This window comes from Rhinoderma darwinii, chromosome 1, assembly GCF_050947455.1.
Source record: "Rhinoderma darwinii isolate aRhiDar2 chromosome 1, aRhiDar2.hap1, whole genome shotgun sequence".
Taxonomy (NCBI): Eukaryota; Metazoa; Chordata; class Amphibia; order Anura; family Rhinodermatidae; genus Rhinoderma; species Rhinoderma darwinii.
In genome coordinates, this window is record NC_134687.1 from 618,456,379 (window position 1) to 618,477,151 (window position 20,773).

At 44.7% G+C, this 20,773-nt stretch overlaps 1 protein-coding gene across 3 annotated transcripts in view; it reads left to right on the forward strand.

The window, feature by feature from the left end:
• RAI14 (retinoic acid induced 14) overlaps positions 1-11,888 on the forward strand; it is a 134,635-nt gene extending 122,747 nt beyond the window's left edge. For 2 of the 3 annotated variants that reach the window (XM_075841755.1, XM_075841772.1), the window contains 5 exons: positions 79-194; positions 4,343-5,851; positions 7,702-7,851; positions 8,377-8,442; positions 10,469-11,888. In XM_075841755.1, coding sequence (XP_075697870.1) covers positions 79-194; positions 4,343-5,851; positions 7,702-7,851; positions 8,377-8,442; positions 10,469-10,546 — 1,919 coding nt within the window. In that variant the 3' untranslated portion in view covers positions 10,547-11,888. The remainder of the gene's footprint in view (positions 1-78; positions 195-4,342; positions 5,852-7,701; positions 7,852-8,376; positions 8,443-10,468) is intronic. The other variant, XM_075841763.1, reaches the window with a different exon arrangement.
• The last annotated feature ends 8,885 nt before the right edge of the window (positions 11,889-20,773 follow it).

Consider the following 20,773-nt stretch of genomic DNA (forward strand, 5'->3'; position numbering starts at 1 on the left):
TTATGTATCTTAGAAACGGTGTATTTTGTTGGCTTTGCACTGAGAATATTAATCACAGCAGCTTTTCTCGCTTTCTAGAAGATAGTCTACTGGATGTGAGCTCCGAGGCCGAGCACCAAGATACACTCTCACAGCTCCAAGCGAAGGTGTCCTCTCTAACCGTGCTAAACACAGAGTTACAGGAGAAGCTACAGGTCTGTATAGCTGGAAATCCTTTATCCATTAGCCTTGTATTTTTGTCATTTATTGGAGGAATTAAAGGGCTTCTCCAGGACTTCACAATTGATCGGCACCCTCACTGATCCGCACAATGAAGGGGCCAGAGCACTCCTCTGAGCACCGCGTTTTCTTCATTGTCTACACATGCACATCAGCTCATCCATACCGGCGAATACAATAAGCTGCAGTATCGGGCGCCGTATGGACGAGGCAATGTGCCTAATAAACCACAGTTGTCCCAGAGGTCGTAACCAATAGGCCATCAGTGTCCTGGAGAATCCCTCTAAGGAGCCTCACACACGAGCGTGTTCGGTCCATGATATACGGTCTGTACATCGGCCGCATTTCCTGGACCGAACACACTGCAAGAAGCCGGGCTCCTAGAATCATAGTTATCTATGACGCTAAGTGTCACTGCCTGGCTGCGAGACAACTGTAATCATGTTTTCAGTACAGGACAGTAGTCCCGCAGCCAGGCAGTGACACCTAGCGTCATGGATAACTATGATTCTAGGAGCCCGGCTCCTTGCAGTGTGTTCGGTCCGGGAAATGCGGCCGACGTACGGACCGTATATCACATACCAAACACGCTTGTGTGTGGGAGGCCTAAAGGGTATGCCCGGGTTTAGAAAAAAAGGATCTGTCACCTCTCCTCACATGTTTATTTAAAGAGGCTCTGTCACCAGATTTTGCAACCCCTATCTCGTATTGCAGCAGATCGGCGCTGCAATGTAGATTACAGTAACGTTTTTTTTTTTTTTTTAAACGAGCATTTTTGGCCAAGTTATGACCATTTTTATATTTATGTAAATGCGGCTTTCTAAAGTACAACTGGGCGTGTTTAAAGTTATGTCCAAGTGGGCGTGTATTATGTTCGTACATCGGGGCGTTTTTACTTCTTTTACTAGCTGGGCGTTGTGAATAGAAGTGTATGATGCTGACGAATCAGCATCATCCACTTCTCTCCGTTACCACCCAGCTTCTGGCAGTGCAGACACACAGCGTGTTCTCGAGAGATCACGCTGTGACGTCACTTCCTGCCCCAGGTCCTGCATCGTGTCGGACGAGCGAGGACACATCGGCACCAGAGGCTACAGTTGATTCTGCAGCAGCATCAGCGTTTGCAGGTAAGTATCTACATCGATTTACCTGCAAACGCTGATGCTGCTGCAGAATAAACTGTAGCCTCTGGTGCCGATGTGTCCGACACGATGCAGGACCTGGAGCAGGAAGTGAGTGACGTCACAGCGTGATCTCTCGAGAACACGCTGTGTCTGCACTGCCAGAAGCTGGGCGTTCTGAAGAGAAGTGGATGATACTTCTATACACAACGCCCAGCTAGTAAAAGAAGTAAAAACGCCCAGATGTAACGAACACAATACACGCCCAGTTGTACTTTAGAAAGCCTCATTTGCATAAATATAAAAATGGTCATAACTTGGCCAAAAATGCTCATTCAAAAAAAAAAAAAAAACACGTTACTCTTATCTACATTGCAGCGCCGATCTGCTGCAATAGGAGATAGGGGTTGCAAAATCTGGTGACAGAGCCTCTAAGTAAATACTTGTATTCCCCATGAAATGACAATTATGTGGTATTTTTTCTTAGAGCTCTCCATTCCTCTGTTATTCCTCCTAGAATTGTATGAATGTACAGTATTGACAACTGGGTGTTACCATTCCCCTTGTCAAAGGGGTGTGTCCCTACAGTCTCATTCTGTCAGCACTGATTGGGCAATGTCAGTCTGTGTAGGGACACACCCTCAACTGGTCATGCCCAGATGTATATCTATTCATACATTTCTTGGAGGAATAATAGAGGAATGGCACAACTCATGTTATAAAGAATAGATGCTCCAGAATTATTATTTCTTGGGAATACAATTATTTACTAAAACACAGATGTGAGGAGAGATGACAGGGCCTCTTTAATATTATACACAGACCATGGACAGGATTGGTGCTGTTTTTGAAAAAAGAAGTAGAACCTTTTTTCTAATCCTGGACAATCACTTCAACTAAATTGCCCCAACTGACATCTAATTTATGTCTGACTATATTCCATTCACATTATCACCCATTGTTTTCAATTGGTCACTGTAATTCTTTGTTATCCCAGCATTAACTAAGTGGATGTTCCCCTGCTGATCTCCTATGGGGTTTCCTGCATCAAGACCTTGTGCGATCCTTTGTATCCAGGGCACCTTAAAGAGGCTCTGTCACCAGATTTTCAAACCCCTATCTCGTATTGCAGCAGATCGGCGCTGCAATGTAGATTACAGTAACGTTTTTTTTTTTCAAAAACGAGCATTTTTGGCCAAGTTATGAGCATTTTTATATTTATGCAAATGAGCCTTTCTTAAGTACAACTGGGCGTGTATTGTGTTCGTTACATCTGGGCGTTTTTACTTCTTTTACTAGCTGGGCGTTGTGAATGGGAGTGTATCATCCACTTCTCTTCGTTAACACCCAGCTTCTGGCAGTGCAGACACACAGCGTGTTCTCGAGAGATCACGCTGTGACGTCACTCACTTCCTGCCCCAGGTCCTGCGCACTGCCAGAAGCTGGGTGGTAACGAAGAGAAGTGGATGATGCTGATTCGTCAGCATCATACACTTCTATTCACAACGCCCAGCTAGTAAAAGAAATAAAAACGCCCAGATGTATGAGCGTTTACTAGTGCATCGGCTGATCAGGAGGTCGGGTAGTTTGAAAGCCCGAGTTGCTATGTGCCCCAGGGCTGGTGACCCTGGGGTGCCCTAACTCACTGGGGGTGGGATCCCACTGAGTGAAGGCACACTTGCACGCACTCTTCTTTCACACTTTTAAGCACACACCTTTATTCTTCCGGCCTTCTGGCTGGGAGATGAGGAATTTTTTATACCTGGCGGATGTCTAGGCTGTATCACAGCGCACATCCACTTATTTAATTTTGTTTTTCACTGTGTGTTTGTCACGTTTGTCACAAGGATTTTGGGATGCGGTGCCCTTTTGGGACCCTCCTGAGGTCTAGGGGGAAAATGTGTGGCCTTCTGGTTCCTTTTTCCCCTGCAACCCGGCCTCCCTTCTTCGGAGGGGAGGTGCAACTTGGATGCAGGCTCCTAGGTGGATACTGGGGTGGCAGCCCAGGTAGAAGCCTAGGAGTGTGTTTGGGTCTCCCTAAGCTTCGGCGAGGTGGGACCATCGATCCTTGATCCTCTAGGCCTATGGTTTGGAGGGTCAGGGAATGGTTATGCGGGGCCTCTCTCTTTTAAGAGAAGGGCTGCGATAGACCGCATCCTTGTGCACTTTTTGTGTGGCACCTCTGCACTTTTTATGCACTTGGGTGATAGAAAGCACGGCTCGGGCTTTCAAAAGAAACAAAAAATCGGCTGATCGTTGCCCTGTTTACACAGGGCAATGATCGGGAACCAGCATTTATATGAACGCTCGTTTGCCCGATCATTGACCCGTGTAAAAGGGCCTTAAATGTGTATTCTAGATGGAATTTGGATGCAAATTGTCTCTTCACGAGAAAGATGAAAACTGTTTCTCTAGTGCCACCTATAGGTGACTACCCTGTAAATCAATGTCCAACCCACTAAAGAGCCTTGAAATGACTAGGGGTATCGGCCAAACCAGAGACACCCATCTGTAAACAGGGGTTTCAGAGTTCTTGTTCCTCATCAATACAGAGCAGGGTGAGATTCCCTACACCAGCTGCATCTATGCAAGGAAAACCAGTACCCCCGAGAGCTGCGTCTGTCATCTCACCCAGCCAACCAGTGCCCTGCTCTGTACTGATGAGGAACAAGAACATTGAAACCGTTATATACAGATGGGTGTGTCTGGTTTGGCAAATATCTCTTGTCATATTTCAAGGTTCATAAGTGGGTTGGACTTACAGGGTAGTTACCTATAGGTGGCACTAGAAAGACCGTTTTCTTGCTTCTGGAGGACAGCTAATTTGCATATTTTCCCAGGGTCCATTGCCTGTAAGACTTCCTACACCAGCTGGATCTCTTCAAGGACAACCAGTATTCTCCGAGAGGTGAAACTTGTGAAGTGCTCTTATCTTCGTGTATAAGAGATAAACTATTTTGCATAACTATAGTAAAATATAGATTTGTATCCGTTGTTTGCAGGAGAAAGTCAACATTGAGATGTTAACAGATATTAGCTGTGACTCTTACCACTCTACACAGACAGACTTAAACTTATCTATTGCCAAAAGTCACGATGCAAAATCATCAGCGGATGTTTCAAATAACTCTGATACATCCTTTGAGTCCCAGATTCAAATGGTTAAACATGAACACAAACTGAAACTGCTCGAAAAAACCATTGAAGACATGCAAATGAAACTGGAGGAATCCGAAACGAAAAGAAAGAGCTTGGAAGGCCAGATGCAATCCGGTTTTAGAGAGTCCATCAGTACGGAAACTTCAGAGGTGGCTTCGGATATAGACTTTCAATCTCAGGGATCACCTAGTGAAATGAAACGAGATGTTTCCTTCAAGCCAAATCTACACCGGATGTCAGGAGTGGACCAAGAAGAAGAAGAAGTCCTGAAAACGAGTGAGGAAAGTTTATTGGTGCTGGAAGAATTTGAAACTCTGAAGAAAGAATACCAGGAAGTCCTAGCGGAAAGCGAGAGGAAAGAGAACGAGATGAATGATTTGAGACACCAGATAGATATCGTTACCCAAAGTATCGTCAACTTGGTGCCCGTAGAAAAGCAAGAAGAGATGGAGAAGTCTTACTGTGCTGTCATAGAGCAACTGAACGAGGAGAACGCCAAACTTAATAGGAAGCAGCAAGAATTACTGGAAGAAATTCAGAGTTTACAGAAGGAATCGGAAAACCAGGCGGAGCCTAGCTCTCCGGTGGAGAACGGTCAAATGAAGGAGGACATGATCAGAACCATAAATGACTTGACCAAACAAGTAAGTGAGATGTCTTTGTTATACAATGAAGTCCAAACGGAACTTGAGAAGACGAGGCAGGCATCACTCGATGTATCGTCAGATTTCATCCATAAAGAAGAGCATGTGAAACTTTTGAAAGAAGTCGAAGAAAGTAAAGAGAAAGTGGAGAATGATTTAGTGGATTTGGCCTCCCAGCATGCCAGAATATTGGAAGAAGTATGTGAGCTGAAGCAACAGTTGGACGAGCAAAAAGGGCATACGGCAGTGTCTGAACATGTGCAAGTTATTGAAGATCTTCAACATACGATTGAAAATATGGAAGTGGAAAGAGATGAGCTGAGAGAGCAGGTTGCTACACAAGAATCCAGAATAAAGCGTTTACAAGATGAACTACAGCAAGAGAAGTCCACCATCCAAGAAGCCATGGTCACTAGACAACTATTAGCCGAACGGCAGGTATCTCTAGAAGATGACATTAGCACTTTATCTATACGAGTAAGTGACCTGTCAAAGGAAAAAGAGACATTTTCTATGGAGACTGGACAGGTTAAAAGGGAATTGGCACAAGTGAAAGAAGGAAGGGCTGGAATACAAGAGAAGCTTCAAAACAAGGAACAAGAGCTCAACGAGCTTAGGAAGAAATACAACAACGTGCAGGAAGATCTGACCGAGATGAAGAGGTTGTCGGAAAATACCTCAAAAATAGACGAAGACAAAGACAAAAAGGTTGGTGAATATTAATTTGCTTTGTGTTTTTATTTTTCCATTATGGACTTTTCCGACATAGAAGTCACATACGTTGGGGTTTAGGAGCTGGGGCCTCCACCAATTTCAAGTGGGTTCCAGTACGGAAACGAGAGTTAGGAGCGAGATTACATCATTAAGTTTATATGTATGAGGAGGAGGTAAGGGTGGTAGGGGTCCAGTGGTTAACACTGTTGCCTTTCAGCACTGGGGTCCTGACATTGAATACTCTAGTTTTACTACAGAGCCAGGAGCAAAGCTATAGAGGGTGCATAGGTTGAGGTCGCACCCAGGATCGGGAGCCTAAGACGGGCCAAAAGGTCCATTCTGACCCATATGGACCAGTACTACAACTTACACGTGATAGTTGGGGGGGCCATTACCGACTTTGCATTAGGGCTCAAGAGCTTCAAGTTAGGACCATGTTCAAAACAATATTTATATGTCTTTGGCTACTGATATTGGCTTGAAGATTGGCCCGAAGATTGGCCCTAGCTTCTATGTATGTGTGTGAGCCTGAGATAGGATAATTACATTGTCCCGCCACTGGGGGCAGGGACTGAATATAATGCATACAGTGCCGCAGAATATGGTGGTGCAATTTACAGTAGATATTAGGAAATAAACATGAATGAGGAAGAAGGAAGGACACCTTTGGAGATTTATCTAGAAGACAAAAGATTTTAGAAAATCTGGTCACCGAGCACCCAACACGTTTATACCAAGTCACGGGAAGTACTAATCGTGATCAACGTACCAAGAAAACTAGTTTTTTATGGTGTTCTTATATCTGGGGCCCCCGAACTATGTGGAAAGCTGGCGTTCCTAGGTCAACATTCCACCAAATGTTTTTTCCTGTTTCTGACCATTTAAAAAAAAAAAAAATACTGACACAATTAATTTATATCCATTCCAATTTTAAATAATTACAAAGCCACATGTGTCCTGCTAAAAAAGAAGCTACAAATTTTGGGTATACTAAAAATAAAAATCCCGTGTAGCATTATTCCACAAGGTAAAATTTTTCTCTAGGCATCAAGGCCCAAAGCATTATTTGCTCCAAAATAAAAAATCTCCAGTAGATGATGGTGTTGAAGATGCCAAGGGAGTCTCTAAGAAACATAAATGCGCCTATTAAGCATTAGACTGGGGTTCCTTGGGCCCACCCGAGGAGATGATCCTGAGGCCCACCCTCTATCTAAACAGAACATGTACCGTCCCCTATTAATCACATCATAACCTTTGTTATCATTGTACACACGGGACACATCATCAATAAGATCTAATAGGTTATTTGTTAATGATCCCATAAGAAATAGACCCTAGTGGTAAGTGATCGCTCCAAAGTCATATCCTAATGGGGTTGTCTTCTCATGGGGCTTTGTGGCCTAATAACGTGTCACATCCTCGGTCGCACGGAGGATCTGCTGGTATTCTGGTGGACCAGTCTTACCCTGCATCTATGTATGAACATATAGTATGATTGTTTGTGAGATTATTTAGTGAACTTAGGGTGTTCACATCAGCGTTCGGTTTCCGTTGATTGGTTCCGTCAGACTTTTCCGTTAGGGGAACCCATCAAAGGAAAAGCAGCGCTATTTTTCTGCCAAAACGGAAACCTTACGGAACGGAGACAAACAGAAACCATTAGCAACGGAAGCATTACCATGGAAATCAATGGCAATGCAAATGGAAGCTGTGGCGTTTCCGTTGATGGGTTCCCCTGACGGAAAGATCTGATGGAACCCATCAACGGAACCTAATGCTGATGTGAACATTCCCATATCACACGCTGTACAAAGATCATTAATGATGACTGCATGGTCTTCCAGATAAATGAACTCTCGAAAGAAGTGAACAAACTTAAAGATGCCCTAAACAGCCTTTCCCAGCTATCGTTCACCACAAACACTCCTAAGCGGCAAAGCCAGCAGCTGGACTCTCTACAACAGCAAGTTCGACAGTTGCAGAACCAGTTGGTGGTAAGTCCTTCTTCTCGATATTTACTACTTCTGGTTATATACCAAGAGTTCTACCACCTTAGCTCCACCTGACACCTGTATTTACCAAACGTGGAACCGTGATAAAGCTGCTCTTAAATTCTAGCACCCAATGGTCCAGAAATCCTGCTAATCCAGTGGGAATTTTAACCACTAGTACAACATGGAAGTCTGTGGTGGCAGCTGTGTAGTCATGACATGAGGACACTGATATTGGGACCTCTTAGTCTCATAGAGTGGGGACACCTGGGCCTATACACCATCTTTAGCGATAGTGTAAAAAATAAATATATATGTATGTATGTTTATGTATCTGAACTTCCAGTAGTTTTGTGTTTCCGATAATCCACCACTAGTGGTTTCGAGCATGCCAGATTATTGAAATTTGGCAGTACGTTCAATGCAGGTTCATGTTAAGTATTTGTCTAGTTTTTTTTATGTAGGAAATAAAGACTTCTTTAATATAAAATTTAGGTGACGCATATTTTGTAATATTTATAATTTTAGGAAACCAAGAAACAGCACCAGGAAATCGTATCGGTTTACAGGATGCATCTGCTCTATGCTGTTCAGGTAAAACATCGTATTACTTGGTGCATGAATTGTATTGTGTGCCAACTGCATTCAAGTGGTTGTCCGGTTTGGGACCCATCGCGACAACAGTGGAACGAGGGTAAAACCACCATGAATTCAGTACACGGTGGTACTTGTCCAAATTAGAAAGTTGCACTATCCACATCTAGGGATCACTTATATTGCAGTTAAATCACAATCTATGTGACCACTTCTTTGAGAGTATCAGCCTTCTAGAACTTGCGTCTTCAACCTGTGTTCTGAATGACCGCTTTTCACTGCAATTTTTTAAGATGGTCTCAAAGACCACCATACAAGACTACTGTATATGTAAAATGTGATATGGTATTTACACATGGACATTGCCTTTTAAGGCAGTGAATATAGGCTTTAATCATGGTGGTGATCATGCAGTGTGAATTTACAAAATAGAGTTGATCATAGACATGGGTTGGATTATAGGTGAATCCCGTCAGATCTGCCAAGAAGATCTGGTCTTTGCCCAGCTTTAAGGTGGTCATAGACTTAAAGGGGTTGTCCGCTTTGGACCATTTCTGCTTGTTAGAAGGGTCTTTTGACAATAAAACGATCACACCGTGAGCCCCTGCTTAGACCCCCAGCGATCAGCTATAATTTGTGGGGAAGGACAGTAAGTGTTCAGTTTCCCTGCAGCACCACCACAGGATAAATGAAGCATTACACAGTGCCCATTCATATCAATTGGTTGTCTGTGTAATACAGGACAGGTTCCCCCGGAGCGAGAGACTTTATATCCGCTCTCCACTCTGGTCAAGAGATGATGATCCTTAACAGAGGACCCCCTCTATTAACTCAGAATTCCTTAAAAGGGTGTATGACAATGGGTTTTCTGAACAAGGCACCCCTTTAACCCATTAGTGGCCACCAATACACCTTTTTCACGGCAGTCATTAACGGCCTTTATTCTGATGCATATGCCTTTTAACGGCACTGCATCAGAATAGAGCAGCGCCCCCGGGAGCAGTCAAATCTCCCTGCTCTCTGCTATCGGGGGTAGCTGAGGGCCTGGAGCAGACCTGCTCGAGCGGGCGGGAACAAAATCGATTGTCTGTTTAACCCCTCAGATGTGGCGGTCAATAGCGACTAACGCATCTCAGTGATTTTAGGTGGAGGGGGCTCCCTCTCTCACCCCACCGGCACACCCGCGATGTGAGGCTGGTATCGCTGCGTCTGTATTGACCCCAGCTATAAATGCTGTTACATGATTTAACCCACATGGTGAACGCCATAAAAAATAAAATAACAAACAATGCCAGAATTGTTGTTTTCTGTTCATCCTGCCTTGAAAAAATTTGATAAAAGTTGCATGTACTACAAAATGGTACCAATAAAAACTACAAGTCGCAAAAAAAAAAAAAAGCCCTTATACAGCTGCAAAAGTTATGGCTCTTAAAATATGGCCTAGTAAAACATAAGAAAACTCTCTAAATTTGGTATCGTCGCAATCCTAACGACCCGCTGAATAACGTTATGTTCTATTATACCAACACGGTAAACGGTGTAAATTTAGGACGCAAAAAAGTGGCGAAATTGCTGGGGTTTTTTCTATCCCCACCAAAAAAAAAAGTTAATAAATTATATGTACCCCAAAATAGTGCTATTAAAATATTAAAAAAATATGGAAAAACGTAAAAAATAGCTTTGTCATTAAGGCCTAAAATAGGCTGGTCACTAAGGGGTTAAGATAGCTGTCGGCCAAACGTTCATGTTTTTGCAGTGTGTAGATTAAAATAAGCCGTTGCCAGATTCCTTCTGGCAGCGGCTTATCTCCCGAGGGAACAAAGGATCGGGCATGTTAAAATACAACCTCTAGCGTTGAGGGAGAGTCCGGAGACACCCGTACGCTTTAGATATTCGGCCGTTGGAAACGGCAGGTTCGGCCGACATTTATCTACTGTGTGTGGCCAACTTTTAGATTCACTTACCCTGAGTATTTTATAACCACGTACTTCTAAGTTCTAAATGTTTCTGTTCCCCCCCCCACTAGGGCCAAATGGATGAAGACGTTCAGAAGGTGCTAAAACAAATACTGACCATGTGCAAGAGTCAGTCTCAGAAAATGTGACCTGAGACTACGGATGATCAGCTCATACAGCACTGCCTCCTAATATTACTAATAATGCTGGATATCACACGTATGAGTTCTTCTGTATCAGAAAATGACCTTTATTTTATATTTTTTGATAAGAAACCACCGTTTCTAATTAGCATTTATCGCGGTCCATTAGCAACCTGCTAAAATAGTACCCAAAAAATGAAGACCCACGGCACTAGTTTCCTCATTTAGTAGTGTGTAAACAGATACCACCGTGGGACTTAATAGAGCACTTCCCCCTAAGATCAAAAATCACCAGTAAATAGAAGTACGAGAGTCATCCACTTAAATCCAGCTATTTCTGGCCAACTGGGTGACTACCAATATGGCTGTCTTTACGACTCCCTAGACTCAGAACAGTACAAGATAAATAATGAAATGCAGTTACAAAGTGACTCTACTTTTATCTGTAGATTATATCTATGTATAAACTGTAATATGATGGTCAGAGATGGACATACCCTTTAAGGCAGATTCTACTAGGGTTGTCACTCAGCTTTCATAGACTGCTGAATGCAACTCTCCCTAGTTATGTAGCAATATTGGAGCAGGAGATGTATCACAGATTTGCCGTTCATGGGTTTGGGAATGTTTGGTGTCGACCCATATGGGGGTCATATTGTCACCCAGCTTTGCCAAAAAAACTAAAGAAATTGAAGAGAACTTCAAGCAAGTGAGGGAAATGTTCATTAAAACATGTCTCCCAAAGTCCTGTTTTTCATAGGATTTGCCCCCAAAATGAACATCCGAGAGGGCGGGCTTATGCAAATATACCCAAAATGGGCGTTCCTGGTAATTAGGGGGTGTGGCTTAAAATTGGGATTTAAAAGGACACCAATTCCCGGTCAACTTCCTATAAAAGATGTTGTAACCACTAGCAACTAACGTGATGATGGCTTCTTGTCGATAAACTGCACTAGAAATCCCATGATCCGATTGCTATGGGAAACTCTTTTATTTTCCTCAGTTATCTAAGCTCCCATTGACGGACAAATCTCGAAATCCATACCCTGTACCCCCGACCACACTAGTTAAAGGTAGCAAAATAATTTAGTTTTCTATGCAGTAATATTATTTTAGATTGATACCTTTTTAATATTCTATTTTAAATTTATGTCGCTTTTTTGATTATTGTAAAAAAAATAAAAATGTTTTGCTGCTTCATTTTATAGATCGGAGTAGTAAAATACATACATGGGTCTGACGATAGAAATTATTTTATATACAGTTTATGTATTTGTTATTATGTTTATTTCCTATTGCATAATAATGATGTCTGCATTGTCATGCCACTCCAGCAAAATAAAGGAACGATACAAAATACCAACAAACGACTGGAAAACTGATTTATAAAAGAGCCTGATCCACTGCTGTAAATGATATGGATAGTTATGCCTATGGTCATCCTCCTATAAAAGCCTCGAGCTGAATGGTATATAATATACAGTTAATACTATACTTTTCTTTACTCATTCTAAGTTCTAGCCAGAGCTGCATTCACAATTCTGCTGGTTGCTATTGGAATCAGTCAGCACCCTGTTGAGACACACCTACAGCAGCTTAGCTGATATAATGCATTCATGTACAGTGACAACGTCTTCTATAGGCAAGCTCTGTACAGACACTGGCAAGATGTGAGCTCAGAAGGCTGCAGAATGTTTAATTCACATCTGAATGAGAATTGAATATAATACGTGTATTGTATACAGTGCCATAACTTAAAGCTCCTGGGCCCCAATGTAATAATCTGAACCAGAGCTTATCTGGGCCGGGGTAAGACTGCAACCCCCGTTAGTTATTCCCATGATTGTGTATATTGTATCTGCAAAAGTACTCCGCTTTTTTATGTACCTTTTATATCTAGGTAAAAACTGTAAAATGGTACTCTATGAGGGTGGCGATGGCTAATAATCTGCCCTTGCACCCCCCCCCTGTGTGGTGAATACCTTCCTTTAAAGAAACACCGCACCGCCAGGAGCAGTGGCCCAACCGCACCTGTTGAAACCAGGCTAAGCCCCAATGGTCCTGAGACACCCCTTGAATGCACAGAGCGGCAGCAACATAAGGTTAATAAATAAAAAACACCACCTCTATAGGTGCCCCCTCCCACACTCTGCACAGCACACTAAATCTAATGTGTGGACTGTGGCTCAGCACCAGGGATTCTATCGGGCTGCTGATCCTCCTGCGGGTGCTGTAGTAGTAAAAAAAAATCACTGGTTTTCAAGAAGCAGCAGATGTATTATCAGACATTACACTTTAACCAGATGATTTGGGATTCGTCCTTTGAAAGTTCTTCATCATCACGGCTCAATTCCCTATGAACGGCCAATGGAGTACTTATCATAAATACGTACCAGGAGGCTGCTGTGCCTACTATACTTGGAGAGAGGGGGCCCAGTCCTGGTTGGTCCCATCCCCTTCACTACTGGTTGGCAAGAACCTGTGCAGGACTCAAGGGTCATTGAAACCTAGTCATTCAGGTTCATTTATCAGCAATTCAATTTTTTTTGTCCAGATTTAAAGGGGTTCTCTGCCTAAACTCATTGACCGGACTGCTGTAGACCCTCTTGTCCCCTTATCTGCTGTTAGCGCTGCGCCAACCCAGATTGGAGCTGAAGAATAGTTTCTGCCAGGTTGCTTAGGATACAGTGCCGAACAACCACACTCTTTTCAATAGGGTAGTCAAGCAGCTGGTCCATAGCAACAAGTCTGACTTAGTGAGACTACTCATGTCTTCAGTTCAAGACTGATTTGCCAATGAACTGAAAGCAGTGGAGGCTATAGACTAAAAAAAAAAAAAAAATAGTGTTTAAGGGTGGACATTCACTTTTTTATTTTTTATCTAAATTGGTTAAAAATTCTGCTCGGATTAATCTCTTCATATATATTTGTATTGGTCAGAGGTCTGATTTTTTTGATACTGAGCTCCAAATCACCTGTATAAACATAGATATAAAAGATAACATGCTGCCTGCTGCCACCACAAGAGGGAGCTCACTGCATCGTGTTATACATTGAGCTTAATAAAAACAGAGTGCACAAAGCACCTAAGCGCCCCCTAGTGGTGGCTGCAGGAAGTCAACATGTTATGTAATTATGTCTGAACAGGGGATTTGGAGCTCTGACCACTATAAAGATATATTAAGAAATTAATCGCCACTGAATTATGGACTTAGAATCTCCACCTTTTATCTTCATGTCAATTTTATTTAAGTTATGACTTATGGACTGTATTCTAAATCATTAATGTGAAAATTTGCGAGGGGATGGCTAACCCTAAAAACGACCCTTATCTCACCTGATGCTCTGACCTCAGTTTGTGGGTAACGTACATGTTTACCTGTTATATACCAGGTATATTAATGGAAAATGACTGGCATATATAGCTTTGCAAGTTTCTTTTTTCCCTTAGGATGCCCACCCACCTATCTTTGTTTACCCAGCTCCAGCGAATCTACGTTTCGTCTCAACATGTGCCTGCTGCAGCCAATCACTGGTAGCAGCGATGATGTCAGTGGGGTTACTTGCTGTAGCGGTCACGTGTCACGGCAGCACAGGAGCTAGTTAAACAAATACCGGCGGGGTACCTGGGAAGCGTTGGCATGGGAGCAGCAGGGGTTTGGTAAGGTGAGTATCGCTCCTTTTGTTATTTTATACCCTTGTCCGCTGTGTGTAAAGATTTCATGAGGCTAAAAAACCCCTTTAATATTTATCAATCCCGATTTCCCTATTAAAATGCATGTTTGACTCAGCCAGCGCCTCCAGGCGACTTTAGCGTTATCAATGTGGGGAACAAAAGGATTAATCTACAAATATCAGCTTTGAATTTTGGTTCCTTGGGTCCATCAGAGTAGATAATTCTGAGGCCCACCCTCCATCTATGCAGAACATGTAACTGTCCCCTATTAATCACATCATAGCCTTTGTTGTTATCATTGTACACACAGGGCACATCATCTATAAGATCTAATAGGTTATTTGTGATCATCCCATAAGAAATAGACCCTAGTGGTTGGCTACAAAGACTCCTCCAAATGGTTCCTCTAGTAATCTGGTTGGCCAGTCCGACCCTGACAACAGTCCATTCTGCCGCACTCTTGCTTCCATCCGTTATTTTGTGCATTTCTTTAGTCCGTTCTCTGACACAGGAAATCTTTTGGTTAATTTGAATTTTTTTATTTTTTATTAATAAATGAACATTTTCTATATTTTGACTTTTTTTTATGTAGGATTTTTTTTTTTTTTTTTCAAATATGTGCTTCATATTTCTACTGTCTCCACGTAGCGGAGAGCGGCAGGAGATCTCTGGATTCGCGGGGTTGTAATATCATATTTCATTATTTCTCGGCTGTGTTGACCCTTTGGTAATCGAACGCTTACATCTATGTGTCCTTGTCTGCAGGACGCAAGATATGCAATATGTACTGTGTCAGTGTAAAAATCTAAATAAAGTTATCTTTGTAATAAGAAGTGTGCATTTTTGGATTTTTATTTTTTTATTATTATGGCCGATCTGATCTATCTTTTTGGTAAAAATGTTAGTAATTTTATCAGGTATATGTCATATGTTCTGACATTTTGCACATACCTGTCAAAATATCCGTATGAACCCGTCAAATCAATCGTTACGTTATAGGAAGGTTTTACCTTTATGTTCTGTGTTTCCTCTCAATCTTATCCTGTTGCCTGAATGGGAGGAGCCTAAATCAAGTCTGTGTAGTATGGAGAGGGAGTCTACTGTACAGCAAATAGAACTTGCTCTAACCACTTCTGTACGTGTTAAAGGGTTGGTCACCCAGAAAGCAAGTCAAGTGGTTGCTAAGCAACTGGGAGTTGTTTAACGGCACTGCCTTGTTTCGTTATGTACAGGAGGCAGTGAGCGTTACCCTGTGATGGTTCTTAATTATGTTTTATTCTCCGTTCAGACAGAAAGCTAAATTAACGAGTCTGTTGGATTCCATTTACCAGGAAACAGTGCATTATGGGAGCTCAGGTTGCAGCTATAAACGAAGAACTAAGCAGTTAGGTCACATGACTGACAACAGAGATTAAATAAACTGTAGTCACATTCCAAGTAGTAACCAAATACATTTTCACCTTTGCTTTGGGTATGAATGGAGAAGAAAACGTTTTTTTTTTTTTTTTTAATTTATTATTAGACTCTAAATGACCTTTTATGTTTGCCATTAATTTTGCTCCTTGTAATGCATATGAAAAGAGTAAAGAAATAGGACACCATGGACGAGGAGCGAGGGATCCTGTCTGGAGTGTGAAGGCTCCAGCTCCGACTGTGGCTGTAAAAAGCTTTCCGCATATGCGGCCCTCCCTGTGCAGCCATCACTTTATCATTTATTGAGAAGGGTTTCGTGACCTCACTGTTCGTGAGAGACAACAAAAGCTCCAGGAGACCGTGTGTATCCGCACCATGAACATCCCATGGAACAAGGGACTCACTCCAAGTTCAGCAGATCTATCTGAGCCAGAGACGACTCGTTCTATAATACTGCAGGGTAAATGAAAGAAAATAAATAAATTGCGCTGCCTCTTTATATTAGTGTCATGGAGGCCGGTTCACCCAGTGCAAGATTAGGGTAAATCCTTTTGTATTAAGAACAAATAAGATTGTACAAGGCAAATGACCTGAAAACACATCAAGGCGGATATTCTACAAATATTTATGAAATGCACAATGCTGGAAATCATGGGCATAGAGATACCCACAAAATAGGGTGTTTCTTCTGCGATAATGGTGCCGATTTTTTTCAACCGCGATCAGAGGTCAAAGAAATGTTGTACGTATAGAAGGAAATGACTGTATATAGTCATTGTATAGTGTCACGGACAGATAGTGGACACACTGCGTTACTGTCGGATTTGGCTTGGGACTAAAGGTCCGTTTACACCGGCTAATATGGGCCTTGAAAACGAGCGCCAAGCAACGAATCACAGGATGGGGGATAAATGTATATCTGGTCCCCCCACCGATCTATGGAACGGTATAACGGTACACTTGGCTGTCTGCATCCTCCCTATAGACATTGAATATTGTGACAGGGCATATGATTGACTGCCACTCCATTTCAAATCCTCCTCAATGTGATCATGCAGTAAGGCCCTATTCACACAGCAGGGATAGTCAGCCGTGTGAGGGCCGTTTATGTAACGGCCGTCACAGTAAAAACAGTAGACCCCAAATCGGGCCATCAAATAAACCCCAAATGGTAAACCAGGCCATCAAAAAAATAGAACATGCCCTATTTTGGGCCGTTCCCGCCGCTTGGCTCCCATAGAAGTCTGGAGCCGTGTAAAACACAGCCGTCACTTGGATGTGATCAGAGTGACGGCCGTACTTTCTGCCGCTCACTCTCTCCTGACAATGCGAAGTGCATCTGGGGAGAAGATTTTTTTGCTGTAGGTAGAGCCACAGCCCCCTTGTATATAGCACCCAACCCCCGTACATGGCAAGTAGATCGCACCCATCCCTGTAGATTGTGCCACTGTAGCTCCCTGTAGGAGCAGAATTCCTCTGACCCTGTGGCTGCGGATTCCGCTCCAGGAGAAGTCCCTGACATCACTATCCATATATGGACTGTGACATCAGGGGCAACCTCTGAAGCGGAATCCCCGGCCACAGCGTTGCCGATACTCTGGTCGGGGATGCCGCTCCAGGAGAAGCCCCTGATGTCACTATCCATATATAGACTGTGACATCAGGGGCAACTCCAGAAACAGGATCTCCGGTCAGAGGGATTTTGCTCCTACAGGGAGCTACGGTGGCACTACCTACAGGGGGATGTGTGGCACTACTTACAAGGGGCTGTGTGGCACAACCTTCAGGGATTTCCCAGTTCATGTCCCGGGGTAGTCTCCAAAAGCAACAGCCAACAGCAAGCAGATAGGTTTTTCCAGATCGTGGTACCTGGATTAATATGTAGCGGAAGTGAAGACTGGCAGAATAAAAGTATTGTTAACAGGCACGGGTCAGGGCAGGCAGCAATAAAGAACAGTCCGGAAATGAAACGCCTTCATAAATGTCAATCCAATAATCAGAGGTGTTAAGGAAGCAGAAATCAACCATGCTTTTAAGAAGTCGCACGCTGCTATGATACGCTGGCAGCACGGTGCAGAGAGGAACGTCCGCCACAACGGTAGGGTGAGCAGTTGCCATCCTGTTATATATAGCCGGGTAACTTTTTGAGAAGATTGGGCATATGTCAAAAAAGCAAAGTATAGCCCGCACCTGTCGTTTTTGCTTGCATATATACACAGTCGAGTCACATTCTTATGACCACCAGCTAATATATCCAGAGTAACCGCCATGTGCACCATGTTTATGCCCAAATCTAATAATTCAATGCCAAATAATACTCTGATACATAATGTTGTATACATAATACCACCACATAATAGCCAAATAATACTCCAATAGTAATAATGCCATATACCCATATAATACCATATTGTACTCACATAATAATTGCATATAGTACCCACATAATAATACCACATAGTACCCACATAATACCATATAGTACTCCCATAATGATGGCATACAGTACCTACATAATACCATATTGTACTCACATAATAATTGCATATAGTACCCACATAATAATACCACATAGTACCCACATAATACCATATAGTACTCCCATAATGATGGCATACAGTACCTACATAATACCATATTGTACCCACATACCATATAGTACCTACATAATGCCATACAGTACCCACATAAACCATTCAATATCCCAATAATACAGCCACATGTTCATAATGAGAAGTTTATGGGTTATTATTATCTAGGTTAGTAGTGAGGTTAATAGGTACATCCCTGGTAGTAAAGAAGAGGCTGGACGCAGCTGCAGGCTTGAGGGAAGCCGACATGACCGTCCTGGTAGGGAAAGGGTTAATGTTAAGAGGTGAGGGAAAGGTGAAGGAGCTGAAGGAGGGACGGGGAGGAGCTAGGGGGGACGGGGGGGCCGTTACTGCGCTTCCCGCTGTTTCTCGGCATTGAGCCGGAAGCAGCGGGAGGAGTAATACACAAGAAGCAAAGCTCCCCGTTGCCCGGCTTTTTAGTATGGCAGAGGCCCTGATTTTAGAGCGGCTGCGTGCCGCTGCTGTGCACCACGGTCCCGGATGGCTGGAGGAGACCGTGGCTGCATTAACGCGGATCCCGGACGCCGTTTCGCCACGTCGGGCACGGCGTTCGGGGTCTGTTGTAAGGGACAGGCTCCCCTCCCCCGGCCCCCCTACGAGCATGGCTATGGCGGCGGGGGGGGAGTCGGCAACAACCGCTCCTGCGCTGGGCAGGCAGAGAGCGGTAGCAGGGGTGACGGCGATGCAGGCTGTGTCGACCCGTCCCTCTCGGCGGTCCCGACCTCCAGAGCGCCTGAGTCCGGAGGTAGTCCCGCGGACACGGCGTCGCAGAGGGAGCCCGATCCCGGACGCTGCAGGCCAGGCAGCTGGGAGGACCGCCCCTTCCCAGGCCCTGCGTCCTGGCAGGAATCCCAGGCCGCGACGGGGTCCGGCGGTAAGCAGGGAGTCGCAGGCCGGGCTCCCTGTCACCCCTCCCCCATCAGATGGAAGATGTCGAGAGCAAGGTACGGCCGCCCCGCATGGTGATGTTCCGGCCAGGGGGCAGGCTTCGTCAGGATCGTCTAGACGGACGACTAGATCTGCAGCGACGTCGAGGCAACAGGTCCGGTCGGAAGTCTGGGTCCCGGCGGTCGGGCGGCAGGTTGCCGGCCCATCGGTCAGCGCGTCCTCATCCCCTTTCCGAAGAGGTCGTTGGGAGGGACAGTCGTCGGCGAGAGAAGAACTGGAGGAAGGTGAACTGGACGTCTATCGTCGAGGTCAGGATGGTCCGGCTGACGGGAACACAGCGCCTGTGCAGCCCGGTGAGTGTATAACTCCATTATTGTCTTATCCAGCGATTTTTATGTCGGGTGTCGGCGGGGGGGGTTGCTAGCATAGCATCGGGGGCCGGTAGTGGCGCGGGCGGACGCGACGGAGCGGGTTTGGCAGATTTAGTGGGTTGCTTACGGGAGCTGGTGGGGCGCCTGGATAGGGCCGCGGCGCCGGTAGTAACGGAAGTGTCCCCTGCGGTAGTTTGGGAAGGCCCCAGGGAAGTGGGATCGTTGCAGGCGCGTCCTGTGGTGGCGGTTAGAGAGGCGGTCGCGGTGTCGGTGCAGACTGAGGCACAGAAGGACGGCGATCGAGTGCGCATGGACGATCGTGCTCGGGGGGAGGTGTATGTTTGTTTTGAGGGTCCGTTGGGGGCGCATTTAAAGCAGGAGGTGCGTGATCGGATCTGGAAAGATGAATATGTTGAAATTTTTTCTCTCTTGCCGCTGGCTAAATTCAATTTGGATAAGAGCAAGCGGGATGAGAGTAAAAAGGACGAGGAGGAACGGCGGCGGTATAGGCTTATCCCGCAGACGTTCGTTAATTGGTCGCAGGCGTTCGCCATATTGGCTAGTGTGATAGGGGAAAAGGCGCCGGAAAATTGTTCGGCGTTATTTTGTTATTTTGATGCTATTGGGGAGGCTCATAGGGCGTATGGGGGTCAGGCGTGGCTGCGATATGATGAGCAATTCCGTCAGCGGAAGGCGGTTCGGCCGGCGATTCGGTGGGACCAGAAGGATATTGCTCTCTGGTTACGGGTTACGGCTCCGGTTAGGCAGCCCTTTCCCGGGAGCGGTGGCCAGGGAGGCCAGACTAGTCAGAGTGGACCAAGCGGCGGGGGAAAGGCGGGGTTTTGCTGGCAATTCAATGAAGGCCAGTGCAAGTTCGGGGCCACGTGCAAGTTCAAGCACGTGTGCTCCGAGTGTAATGGGGCATCACACGGGGCGGCAAAATGTCTGCGGAAAAAGAGGTCCGGGAACCAGCACGGGGCTGGTCAAGGGGGTGTCGCCGGTGAGGGTGGAAAGGATGGCCCCTTATCTAAATGAGTATCCGGATAGGGCGGCAGCTAAGTTGCTTTATGAAGGGTTTAGTGTTGGTTTTGTTATTCCTCCGCCTCCTTATGAGGTTCCGGTTACGCGGAGAAATTTAAAATCGGCTTACTTGCATGCGGAAGTCGTGTCGGAAAAGTTGTTAAAAGAAGTTTCGTTGGGGCGCATGTCGGGGCCATTTGTGGAGTCGCCGGTGAAAGATTTAGTTGTGTCCCCTTTGGGTATTGTCCCTAAA